At 38.3% G+C, this 13,457-nt stretch overlaps 1 protein-coding gene and 1 pseudogene across 1 annotated transcript; both read right to left on the bottom strand.

Annotated features, from left to right (window-relative positions):
* Window positions 1–1,398: 1,398 nt before the first annotated feature.
* On the bottom strand, window positions 1,399–4,070 carry LOC126631238 (ornithine transcarbamylase, chloroplastic-like). Its single transcript, XM_050301413.1, has 5 exons — window positions 3,751–4,070; window positions 2,609–2,943; window positions 2,278–2,409; window positions 1,912–2,187; window positions 1,399–1,802 (listed from the first exon to the last, which is right to left on the bottom strand). The coding sequence occupies exons 1-5, from the start codon at window positions 3,965–3,967 to the stop codon at window positions 1,620–1,622; spliced, it is 1,143 nt and encodes a 380-aa protein (XP_050157370.1). The 5' UTR covers window positions 3,968–4,070; the 3' UTR covers window positions 1,399–1,619.
* A 5,876-nt stretch (window positions 4,071–9,946) lies between these two features.
* On the bottom strand, window positions 9,947–13,296 carry LOC126631240 (bifunctional dihydroflavonol 4-reductase/flavanone 4-reductase-like; annotated as a pseudogene).
* Between the last annotated feature and the right edge of the window lie 161 nt (window positions 13,297–13,457).

Below are 13,457 nucleotides of genomic sequence, written 5' to 3'. Positions count from 1 at the left end.
ATCAGGCCCAGGACAATCTCGATGTCTTGCTTCCATTTCTTGAAATTTCCTCCACTTAAAGGCTCAATCGAAGAGAAATTCATGGTTGAAGTGTTCACTGCAGAAAACATTTAATTATTGTTAGTAACTAACCAATGCATGTTTGTACCACACTTATGAGCAAGAGGTACAGACTGCCATTGAAGGGTAATCTTTTCATGCGTATATCTTAGGCCTTTGGACAAGAGTTTATGCTAAACAAAGACACCATGCATGATTTAAATATCTTGCCTGCTTATACATACTTTCTTTTGAGAAAAATGTGGACGTTGCATGAATCTCATCACCAGAGAATGAAATATATAATTTAAACAACTTAAATAATGCAAAAAGTGCATGATATATGAATTTAAAATTGCAGAACTCATCATACTGAAAAATTAAACACAAACATATTGGTTCCAGGGCTTGTTAGTCTGCTCTGATACCAAATATTGGAATAAATCAAATATTTTCTAACATTGAACCCTAGAACACATAGTTTTTAATTACATAGATGAAGCTAACCTGCAGAAGACATGGTCGTGTTTCAAAGACACTCTTCTACTCACTAGAGACCTGAATATTCTTATGTTGATAGTCCCAAATCGAAGAAGAATTTCTCTGTGAGCATGGAATCCTTTTTATAGAGTTAGTGTTCCCCAACTTCCATCTATCGTGGAAGATGGTTATTCCATTGTTGACTCTAATTCCATCGTGCATGTAGTGGACCTGATACGTGCTTCAAACCGCAAGCACTATGGATGAAGCTCCTCAATTATAGGATATGGTTTTTCCTAGTATTTAAAAAACCCCAGCTGACTTATAATTTCAAATATGATGACACACTATTATCAATACTAGTTGAGTCCAATAAGGATTCCTACATTACTGTGATAGGTTCCTCTTGGAATAATTTATATAGCAATATTAGGAAATAGATTGTAGGCATTCTTTGTAAAAACATGGAAGTGTAATCCTATCATCCTCTTTACCCAGAAGTAAGAAAAATAGAAGGAGATAAGAAAATATCTGTCCTCATCCTCGTTTTGGTTTGTCCTTTTTTCGTCTTTCCCCGTGTGAGTCACTTAGATGTTATTTCTTTGGGTTGTGATCCTTATATGAAGGAGAAAACAACAGGCTAACGTCAAAGGAGTTGTCGGAGATAAAAGGTGATGAGAGCGAGAGAGAGATACAGGGAATATAATAACGGTTACATCTAAGATTTGGCCGAACTATATAGTTGGGTAAATTCTTAGGTATAACCAAGGTATATCCTCGGTCTCTATCTCTCTCATTACGTTATCACCCTACTAGGGTTAGCCTCCGTATCCAATTAGAAAATGGCATCCCCAGTTGCCCCCAAATACTTCAAACTAGTTATGACTCGAAAACTTCATGCATTAAGTTTGCATTTGCTCTGGCCCCATAGATGTCAACAAGCAAACAACATTATGAGTACAGATCCGAAAGCGCAAAATTCTGCACCTAATTTTCGGCTAAAAAGTGTCTCTAAACTTGAAACGTTCTTGTACTGTTGTCGATACAACTCAGTACACCAAGGCAGTTTCAGGTTTCATTGCTAGGGATATCATGTGTAATCAAACTCCGAACAGATGAAGCATGATAGCGTTCTGTGCGTGCATGCGATTCTCGGCTTGGGGAAAGACGATAGAATTTGGGGCCTCAACTACTCCGTCGGTCACTTCCACTCCTCTTTCTGCTGGTAAACAATGCATGAAATAGGCTTTCGGCCCTGCTATCTTCATTAGATTTTCATCGACCTGTAGTAACAGCGCGAAATACAAGTCAAATATATAACCAACATCAGCCACCCGACCGGACAAACATATCTAAAATCCTTAGAAAATTTTAGATAAACATAGCGCATACCTGAAATCCTTGGAAAATTTTACGGCGAGAATCAGCCTCCTCCTTTTGCCCCATGCTAGCCCACACATCCGAGTACACAACATCAGCTCCTTTGACCGCTTCCTTTGGATCGTTTGTAATCTCAATCTTGCTGATACCCGCCTGCTGCGCCTTCTCAACTGTTTCCTTATCTGGTTCAAAACCCTTGGGACAGGCACAAACGAAGTGGAAAGGAATAACAGCAGCCATCAACAACCAGGAGTGGACAATGTTGTTTCCATCTCCGACATAGACAACCTGAAATTTGCAGAGAATTTACAGTCGGAAACTTCATTCTAAATCTAGCAGAATAAAAACCGTAATTAGCAAGCAAAACAATGGACCGACCTTAGTTCCTTCTATCTGACCAATGTGTTCAATGATAGTGAGGACATCAGCCATAATTTGACAGGGATGGTTGTAGTCTGTCAAGCCATTGACAACGGGTACAGTTGAATATTTAGCCAAATCAAGGATATCCTGCGACAAAACAGGTGAAGAAAAATCCTTTTCTAAGTACATTGCTCAAGCGGAAACATTCACGAGATTCCATGAGAAAACTCTTTACACATGGACATACTGCTGCCATAACAAATACTCTAACCAGCCCAGAACTGAACTTTAATTACGCAAGTCTATCGCCTTTGGTAAATTACAAACTAAGAACTCACCAGCATACCTGATGAGCAAAGACGCGCGCCATAATAATGTCATTATAGCGAGACAGAACACGTGCAACATCCCGAGTTTCCTCCCGCTTACCCATCTGAATAGCATCAGGTCCCAAGTATATGGCATGACCTCCTAGCAAGGAAAACCCAGTCTCGAATGAGACACGTGTTCTCATGGAAGGCTTTGCAAAGATCATAGCCATTGTCTTCCCCTTAAAAGGTTGAAATGACCTGTCTCCTGATTTGAGAAGTGCCTTGACCTCCGCAGCTCGGTCTAAGATCTTCAGAATGGTGGATTTGTCAAAATCATTTATGTGCAGAAAATCCTTCAGTTCAGATTTTGCTGAAAAACGAAGAAACATGGAAAGCAGCAAGTCAGAAGATAATTGATTTCGCTAAGCCATAAGATAACGCAATGGTATAAGTTTTCTCAAGTAAGAGCTCGTTTGGATGTGCTTTTAAAATGGCTAAAAGCGCTTCTAGAGAAAATGTTTTTTGATTCCAAAAGCACTTAAAGTGCTTTCTCAAGAAGCACCAGTTATGTGCTTCTTCCAAGAAGCACTTTAAGTGCTTTTTCAGAATTTACTTGCATTTTTACTAAGGATTGGTTCCAAAAACATTTTCACCACTTCCCATCATTTTAAAAACACATCCAAACAAGCACTAATATTGTGGCAACATTTCACCAAAGTCATCGATTCTTCTCACAATTCAGCACCGTCGTCTAAGATAAAGAATTACAGTTCCAGTTACAGTTAGGTTCTTCATAAGCTCGGAGATTTCAAGAATCAGTTTTTCATATTGCAAAGTTCTAATCAGCGACCCGACACAGTTCTAATTTCCTTATATCAAATTTCAATCAGAAACCCTAATTTCCACAACGGCCAAATCTTCCAAACCGAAATGACATTCACTCACCAACACTCACATGCCTGCATTGTTCAAGAACATCGCCATTTAATTACCTCCGAGAATTTCAAGAACCCTAGACCCTAATCAAGCACTTTACCATTGCAATTTGGAATTGCACAAAAATAAATCCAACACAGTGCCTAAACCCTGAATCCAAACGTATTAAGCGAAAGAACAGAAATTAACTTCTAGCTAAGCAAGTAATCAGTCAGATTAAGAATGCGAGGCGAGAATTGACCTGTTCCGTCGGCGACCGACGCAGGCGAAGAAGTAGCAACGGAGGTCTGGCACGAGATTCGTCGGAGGCTCGCCGGAGAAGGCCGGGAAATGCCGGTGAGCTTGGCGGAGCATCGAGGCGATCGGCGGATACTCTGGCCGGCGAAAGAAGAAAATGAAGAGGAGAGAGAAGGTTTGTCTGATCGGAACGCGAGGTGAGAAGAAATCGCCGCCGCCATTGGTTTTGGTGGGAACAGTCGAGCTCAGTGTACCCGTGGGTTTTCAGTTTCAGGGGTTTTTCGTAAAATCGAAAACTGGAGATGCCCGAAACAGTCACGGAGTTTTATTAGCAGGGGGATTCTTATCGTACGTGTCAATTAGAGAAAAGTTTTATAGCAATTACACTTTGCATCATAATTCACTCAAATAGACCTGTAAACATAACGGTTTTACGAATTTGATACATATTTCGATATACATTTTAAAAATTGACCTCACTACATTAAAGTATACCTGGAATAATTATTTTTTTTAGAAAAAAAGTACAATATTTATTGTTGATTAGAAAATCGGACAAATTTGATTAGCATCTCATTTGGATCGGATCATATTCTTATCGGATTTAAGATCTATAAATGATTTAAATATCATTAGTAAGCTTATTCTTGTATTATATTTTTCTTTTTTATTTGGGTTAAATTGTAGATTTTGTTAGATTAGATGGACTTATGTAAATAATAAGAAAATAAAATGCACAAAATCAGATGGACTTATGTAAAGTTTTAAAGTCGTGACCTTCACGAGGTTGTTCTGGTCACTTAGTGAGGGTAACAAGATGTATGTGTTTCATTCTAAGTTTGGCTACGTCCACGAGGTGTAGAATTTACATAATACAAAGGTTCTGTTGAATATATGTCAACAATCTGTGATAAGTTATATATGCTAATAAATAATAAATGCAATAGGAATTAACAGAATATAAACTAGAATACAAATTATAAAAACAGACAACTTGAAGATCGAGGCTTGCGTACCGCAATGTCCTTGAAACAGAAATTTCGTCCCTACTCTGTGCTTGTAGTTCTACGGATGTCTGCTTCACCAGGATTCAACGATCAAGTTAAAATTCCAGCACCGAAAAATTTAACTTCTGGCAAATTTAGTGTGGTTCTCTCCTTAAGAGGGTTTAGAAATGTAGAAGATGAAGTTGATTATTTTATGTGTTCTAAATGCCATGCAGATGGATGTATAATGCCTGTTTGCAACAAGTATGAGAATGGGGTGTGACTGTTGGGAGACATCTCTTCAGATGGGTGCTTTGCTCTGTGTTCAGAAAGAACTCTCAGACTTCATCTGAAAGGATGAATCTTTTAATAAAAAATAAATAAATAATTAAATTTGAATTTAATTAAAAATAATTAATTAAATCCAAAAAATAATTAATTAAATAATTTAATTATTAGAGCCCATCTTTTGATAATTAATTATATATTAATTACCAATTAATTAACACACCCCGAAGCCCAACCCCAAGGGTGAGCCCAATTTGCTTCTCCAATGCCTATCTTCCAATCACTTTCTATAAGAGATAAAGCTTTATAAAGCGTGGAGACCTTGTGAGAATGGTCAATGTGGGACATGAAGGAAAAAAATTTTCCTAGCTAAGAACAAGTATGAACATTTGAATACATATGCATACTATTAACTCATTAATATAGGCATGCATCCAAAAAAAACAATTCAATAAAACCCATGACTTTCAAAGCCTAGTATATGGTGAACCAAAATAAACTCTTTAACAACATTAAAGAGAAAGAAGAATTTAGTGATTATTTACCCTTGAAGCTCATCCTTGTTTACACAAGGGATTCACCCAAGTGGAGGGCCTTCAAGTCACCTCCAAGCTCCTTGAATCCTTCTTGTGTTTTCCTCCCTTTAGTGCTCCTTTGATGATTTGAGGAAAAATGATTTGTTCTCCAAAACACCAAAAGCTTGATGTCTCTAAGTCTCTTCACCAAGGTTGTATCTTGTGAAGATGATATGGATGATTTAAAAGAAGAAGAGATTGCTAGATGTTTCTTCCTTTAATGGCCGGCCTCTTAGAAGAAATAGAGAGAAAATGTCTCACCCAATTTCAACTAGAAAACCCTTGAAGCTATAAAGTTGAATTTATACTTCATTTCTTTGGTGAGTGGCAAACTTGCAATTAAGCAAACTTTGCCCATCCAACCCTAATGGCCGGCCTCTTTGGTATTCTTGGGCTATTTGCTCATTTTGTTTTAGTTGTCATACAACTTAAACATAATGGGCCTTTTGGACCAAAACGCTTTTGGGCCCCGAAACCCAAAACCAACATATAAGCCCAATACGAACCTTTCGTAAAATTAATTAACTAATTAATTAATCTTGACCATTCATCAATTAAACCATTTAATTGCTTATCCATTTCATATAATTTCTTCACATACATCCTTACTCGGTGTACGATCCATTAGGTTCCAATTAGCGAGGTAGTGGGCGATGTTACTCTTAACTATCGATTGTGAATTGAAACCACATTTCAATTCTCCCTTTTATTGATTAGTGTTTGCTAACCATTAGGGCTTCCACAAACCATGGTTGACGCCTAGCAGCATGTCATGGTTACCCAAGCTAACTAGAAGTGGTTGGAGAACCTATCCAGTTACAATTACAATGCAATACGGTCCTTCTCTAATACAATACTCTTAATCACATTGTTTAAGTGATAGTTTGTTTCATGTCTACTATCCAATGTGATACTTTCTTATATGATTCCCTTGAATATGATTTGGAACATCCTTCCTTTAGTCATATTCATTTGCTTTGGTCAAAGACTTTAGAATCATATCTTAGAGTATTCTCCCTCCACCATGGAAGGTTAGAGATCCCTTGTTGTACATTCATATGTCTACATGACTAGATAGCTTGACCCCAACAATGCCGTGGACACTCCGAGGGAATGCCATTGACAGGATCAAAGATCAAGGACCTAACCATTAGACATCTATGATGCCTCAGGTCAAAGGACTACTTTGCATATTGCAACCTTAGAGTTCTTACATGACATGTATGTTCGAACTCTGATTTGATCGTAGTTCAGTGTACTCGATTACTCTTTCGAGCACCTATGTGTCTGTCTTAGTGTCCAACACCAAATCACTTGAGACTAGTCATACTCACGCTTGAGTCAACATAACACATACTAACCTTAGCGGATTGTCAATGCCCAATTGGCAATCCTATGGCTAGGAACGTTTTAGGAATGAACATAAGAGAAAGGTCTCGATAATCTAACTCACTTAGATCACTTATCTCTTAGAACAAATACATTCCTTGGATTCACTTATTGCTTAAACACATGATATAATAAACAGTGATTAACAATAAGATTTGCCCTCCATTAAACATATAAAAGTTTAACATAATAAGTATTCCAAAAAGCTATTACATCAAATGAGTGGCTTTGTGGGCATACTTCCAACAGGACAAACCCCACATAAGAAATTTCTACTCAAAATTTCCAACAGGTTCAAGCATAATCATCATTAGTGAGTTCTAATAATGAATTAAGTATAATGATGGCATTAGGGATTAATCGTAGGAGAATAATCTCCTTCTATAGTTGAGGAGAGTCCCATGCTTTCGTCCACAGTCTATGTGCGACTCTAGGAGCTTTATTCTAATGTTGGCATGTGTTGCATCGTGATTGACCTCTTGGTTGGAGAGAAATCCTTGTGCTTTGGCAGGGGTGCCTCAACAGGAGTCTTTTAGTAGGTCCCTAAAGGCCTAAAGTTGACCAGTACTCGGTAGTTTAGGAATTAGTGAAGTATGGTACAAACAAACACAAAAACTAAAATTTGTCAATAAATCTACGTCCAATAATCAAATTCTTACCATCGAAAACTTTTCTATACGTTCTAGTTTGCTGAATAGAAAGACGTTTCAACTTCTTGTGAATGTGGTTCCATATATGGAGTGAAGGATTTGTAGAGAAATCGGCGATTTCCAGTTTAAATCAGTGTTTTTCCTTCTGTTGATAATGAAGCTATGATGGAGCGTTTTCAAAATATGAAAACATGTCGTTTACTATTGTAACTTGTATTGTTATTTGTTCTATAAGTTATAAATAATGGAACTCTGATTTAATTTTTGAGGTTATCATGTGTCTAAGAAATGTGTTTGGACCCGATTTTACACTATCGGCTCGTGCAATCAAGGCCGTTGATGAACATAGTTCTCAACCGTTGGATGACAGAATTGTTAAGATAATTGGAGGATATATTGTGGTTTTAATCATGATATTATCTTTTAATAATGAATTATCTTGATATTTTCTTGTACAAGATGAGTTGCAAATTATATCTTCAACTTGAAAGTGAGCAGTACAGTTCAATTTGATTTGGGGTTCTTGGAATTTAAACGTGTGGTGGATTAGAGCATCAGAGTATTTTATCAAGAGTCCTAATACATTGCGGCATTGGTTGGGAAAATGGATATTGCTTGGCAGAGAGATTAATGCATTGTGCATTCATAAAGATGAGGATGCTAAATTGGACTTGGACAACCATGTGTGCTTGTCTGCATGAAAAAATTGATGACCTCCACGTGTGCTTGAATGTGGTCAGCCATGCATGATATAGTCATTATCATTTTTGGTTAATGTTCTTTGTCACTTGGAAGTTGCTGATAGGATTAGGTTTTTTTGGTTTGTTATTATCCATTTAAAAGTGGGTGATAAATGACGGATGGTCGTACGAAGGAAAGATGACATGCGGATCAATCTCTCTTCCAAGAGGTTGAGTTGCAGTTGAATTCTACCAAATACCATCAGGCTGCGAGCAGATATGCAGCCACTATAAATACAAGAGGTCGTGGAACACAAAGAGGCCCTCCAATTCAACACACAACTGCCCTGCGCAAACTCTGTCAACAACTTTGAGATTTTTTATTTTCTCTTTTCACTGACACATCTTCCGTTGGCATCAACAACACTGTGAAAGCAACCGGTGATATCTTCAGTCGGCATAGATAGCTCTGTCGCCGTAGAATCAGCCGATCTCGCAGCATCTTCCGTTGGCATCAATAGCACTGCGGCAAGAACAGTTGGTTATCTATCCAAGTCTCAGTTGAGAAGGATTTCCGAATCCTTATTGGTCAGGGTCATCTCATTAGCCTTCTCAGCGAAGTGAGCTGTTACAAGTTATTACATTCGGCACATTGAAAGCCAAATTTGATATTGAACTTCGCAGAACAAGCAGTCTTGTCTTCAGGCTCTAGAACCCGAATGCCGAGAGTGTTCCTTCCTCGACCGCAGTCGCGAGATTCATAAGTCAGCAGCGCACCCAACGCAACATCAACAAATTTTACTCCTCGGTCGAGTTCGACTGACAAGTTGGCACGCCCCGTATTCACTGAATGACGTAGTTAGCTCGTAGATTACTCGGCCTGTGCGCCACGTAGGCTTGGTAGTTTTTAGGGTCAACAAAATGTTTGTGAACTTTTCCATGTGACCCTCCAAATAATTTTTTTTGGATCCGCCACTGCACATAACAACATAAGTCTTTTTCTTTTTTAAAAGGACGATAGCTGGTGGTAAACCACGGTTATCCATCACTTTCGTACCCAAAGATGCTATGGGGAATTTCACCATGCTCGTAGCCAGGGTCAAGCAAGAGAGAATGTCTACTAGTGCTTCTAATATTTATTTGCACTAGTATACATTCTATTTGGAAATGGATCATCTCTGGATCCCTTCCTCCTAATCCACCAAGTCCGGAAATTCAGACCATTGAAATTAGATCTAATGGCTATAAACAAGAGCCCACTTTAAAAGTTATAATAATTTTAACTGTTATCAAATTTCAATGATCAGAATTTCTGAACTTGATAGATTAAGAGGAAGAGATCGGGGATCCTTTCCATTCTGTTTCACCTTTGAGTACTATTTATTTCCCGCTTAAAATGGTGCACGACAAAGATTTTTTTTTTTTGGCATTTGGACTTTTCGTCATTTGTTGTGAACTTCGAGCTGTGGCTGTTACTTTTCTTGATTATAATTTGAGTCGCCCACTTTCTAATATTATACTTAATTGGAGATTAACTTTTTAACAACATAGATCAAATCCAGGCCATCAAATGTAAAACAACAGAGATTAAGCCTCGACACAAAGTGCAAACATTAATCACTCATCAATATTTTAACCGGCAATTTTGACGTCGACGACGTTGCAGCCTTAGTTTTCTCGGCCAGAATCGGAATCAAGCCCTTTGCCTGGCACGTATCAACAGCCTCCACAAACATGTCCTCCAAGCTGTACTTGAACTCAAACCCTATGTCCCTCAACTTCTTTGAAGAAAAATGAATAGTATCTAAGTTGTCGTCAATGCCCTCGAACCTGCATTGCATTAGGGTTTAGTTAACAATTATGATATGCGTAACAAAGAATTGATTGGTTAATTTATCTTAAGGGTTAGGAGGGATTGATTAGCAATTACTTCATGGAAATATTCTACGCGGGGTATATATTTTTCTCTGAGCATTTTCACAAGGTCGTGAATTGTTGCATCATGTGACGAACAAATGTAGCGGCCCTCAGCTTTCAGATGCTCGTACAAATAGATGTGAGAAAGGTAGAGGTCATCCAAGTGAACACACTGCCCCTGCTTGATGATGCCATAATGTGATTTAGTTCCTGAAATAATTAAAGGGTAAATCGCCAAAATGGTTCCTGAGATTTACATAATTTATCACTTTGGTCCCTGAAATTCCAAATCGATAAAAGTGGTCCCTGAGATTGTCCACCATTCATCATTTTGGTCATTCCATTAAAAACCCCATTAAGTTTCTCGGAGCTTTTGGCCGGAAGTTTGAGTAATTTTCAAAACTTCGTAACTCAATCGTTTCTTAACCAAATTTGACCCATAATATATCAAAATGAAGATAGGAAAGTGTAAAATATGATTATACCTATTTAGACGCCCAATGGTTGCCGGAGATGGTTGGAAAATAGCCTCAGAGTTGACTGGTCCGAGCCAAAACTAGAAAACTTGCCGGAAACTGGGTAAACTTTAAACGTTCATAACTTCTTCAATACTCAACAAAATCAAGTGATTCAAAAATGAAAATCATACTTCTCGACGAGACAAAGAGAATGGTACTTTTTCAACTGCTATATCGCCGTGGTTTGGCCGTAAAAAAAGGTATCATTCTCTTCATCTCGAGAAGTATGATTTTCGTTTTTGAATCACTTGATTTTGTTAAGTATTGAAGAAGTTACGAACATTTAAAATTTACCCAGTTTCCGGCTAGTTTTCAAGTTTTCAAGTTTTCATTCGGACCAGTCAACTTTGAGGCTATTTTCCGGCCATCTCTTGGCAACCTTTGGGCTTCAAAATAGGTATAATCTTATTCTACATTTTTCTATCTTCATTTTGATATATTATGGGTCAAATTTGGTTAAGAAACGATTGAGTTACAAAGCTTTGAAAATTGCTCAAACTTTCGGCCAAAAGCTCCGGGACACTTAACGGAGTTTTTAACGGAAAGACCAAAATGATGGATGGTGGACAATCTCAGGGACCACTTTTATCGATTTGGAATCTAAGAGACCAAAGTGATGAGTTATGCAAATGTCAGGAACAATTTTGGCGATTTAGCCATAATTAAATAATTTGATGTTAATTACATAGGTTAATGATTAACAATAGAACTATACAACACTTATTTCATAGGTTAATAATTAACAATAGAACTATACAACACTTATTTCTTTTATTCGAGTGATATTTTAATTTTACGTGTGATTGGTGAAAGTCCAATGATAAGGCTCAATGGCATGGAGAGATTTTTCTGTATGACCGTACATGGGATGGTACACCACGTGTCACTATATAAATGGTAGGACATATGTGCTAAAAAATTAATAACTTAAAAAATAAAATTTCTCACCTCTCTTATTAAAACATGTGGTGTACCACTTGTGTTCCCATTACAATTAAAAATTTCTCGGTCGCATGGATGACATGAGAAATGGACCAATCACAAGAGTTGGGATAATGGTGATGAAATCAATGTTTTCTTTGGCATATTTCCATGCAGCTTGCTCAGCTAGAGTCTTGGAGACGAAGTACATCTGAACAAAGTAGGTTAAATTTAGAATATGTATTGTTCGCGACTATTATTTTGAAATAACAATAACAAATCGATCATGTTTATTTACCCAACCAGTCATCTTGATGGAGCGGCAAAATTCAAGTCGCTCCAGTTGGATTCGTCGTAGACCGACTTTTTGTGCTCTTCCATAATAACGGTTCCTACTGAGGGAACCGGATCTCCTCCAGATCCCAATAATCTGAGCCCACTAATCAATGAATCCGGACCGTTGAAATTTGATCAAACGACTACAATTATTATAACTTTTAGACAGGTCCCTATTTGTAGCCGTTTAATAAAATTTCAACGATCCTGATTTACTGATCCTTAGGCTCAAATTATTGGGATCCGGTTCCCCTGCTGAGGATGTGAACACCAACCTTCGAACTGTTTTGATTTTCTGGCATGCCTTCAGGATGTCCAAAAGTCCATTGATTGTTGGCTTGATCACTTCGTTCTGTCAAACCATACAAAATTTAGTTTTCCATTATCTTATTCTTGTTTTAGTTACCACTTCTCGGTACTTTATCTTTTGATACGAGTTTAAATTTCCCTATTCGTATTACTACGTACAGCAGTATATATAGTATATGAATCATTTTTTCTTTGCGCATGCATGCATGCATGATACCTCGGGGTCCTTGGACTCAAAGTCCATAGGTGTAGCAACATGGAACACTCCGGTGCAGCCTTGTATGGCTTCATCAAAGTTTCCCTCGCCCGCCAGATCCGCCTTCCACAGCGTCAGGTGCGTCTCCGCCTTCGGCAAGTCCAACAGATGCTTCACCTTCTTTTGATTCGCTGCAGTCCATAAATAAAATCACAAAACATTAACTCTAATCAAATACTTATGAAAGCCGAAAAGTCAAAAAGCAAAATGTAAGATATATAGACGTACTGGGGTCACGCACGGTGGCACGGAAGGTGTAACCGCGCTCGAGGAGTCTCATGACGAGCCAGGAGCCGATGAAACCGGACGCGCCAGTGACACAAACGGATTCAGACTTCGATCCCATATCTTCTGTTGAATCTGTGTACGTGCTTACTGAAGTATATTTCACTAAAGTTGGAAAATAGAAACTTGGAAGAATATCCAAAAGAGGGCGTATGCTGCTCAGTGAAGAGTTGCTAGTTTATAAAGGTTTGGGAACGAGGACTGCGACCCCCCAGCTACCACTGGCAGCCTAACCCGCTCCCGCACGCGTTTTCTTTTGTATCTCAGCTTCAGCGTGGCGTCATCACGTGCGTGGTTGTTGATTTTCTAGTTCTTCGACTATTGGTCTGTTGAGTTGGTGTCGAGAATATTTAGCAGAGTTGCCTTCTCTGGAACTGCAGCGAACAGAGATCATTCACCTGTCTTGTAAGGGTCCAATCCTAGTGGTAGACTCAAGTTAACTATTGATGGGTCCTGGTATCAGTTTGGGTGGAGTTGGTGGAATTGTAAGAGACTGTGATGGCAACTTTGTGGCTACTTTGCGAGACGATATGACCATATTACCTTTCTCTGCAAGTTGAAGTGATGGCTGCTCGTGATGGCTTTGGAAAGCCATTCACTC

The sequence above is a fragment of the Malus sylvestris genome, chromosome 8 (genome assembly GCF_916048215.2).
Source record: "Malus sylvestris chromosome 8, drMalSylv7.2, whole genome shotgun sequence".
Lineage (NCBI taxonomy): Eukaryota > Viridiplantae > Streptophyta > Magnoliopsida > Rosales > Rosaceae > Malus > Malus sylvestris.
This window is presented reverse-complemented; position numbering and strand designations above follow the sequence as displayed.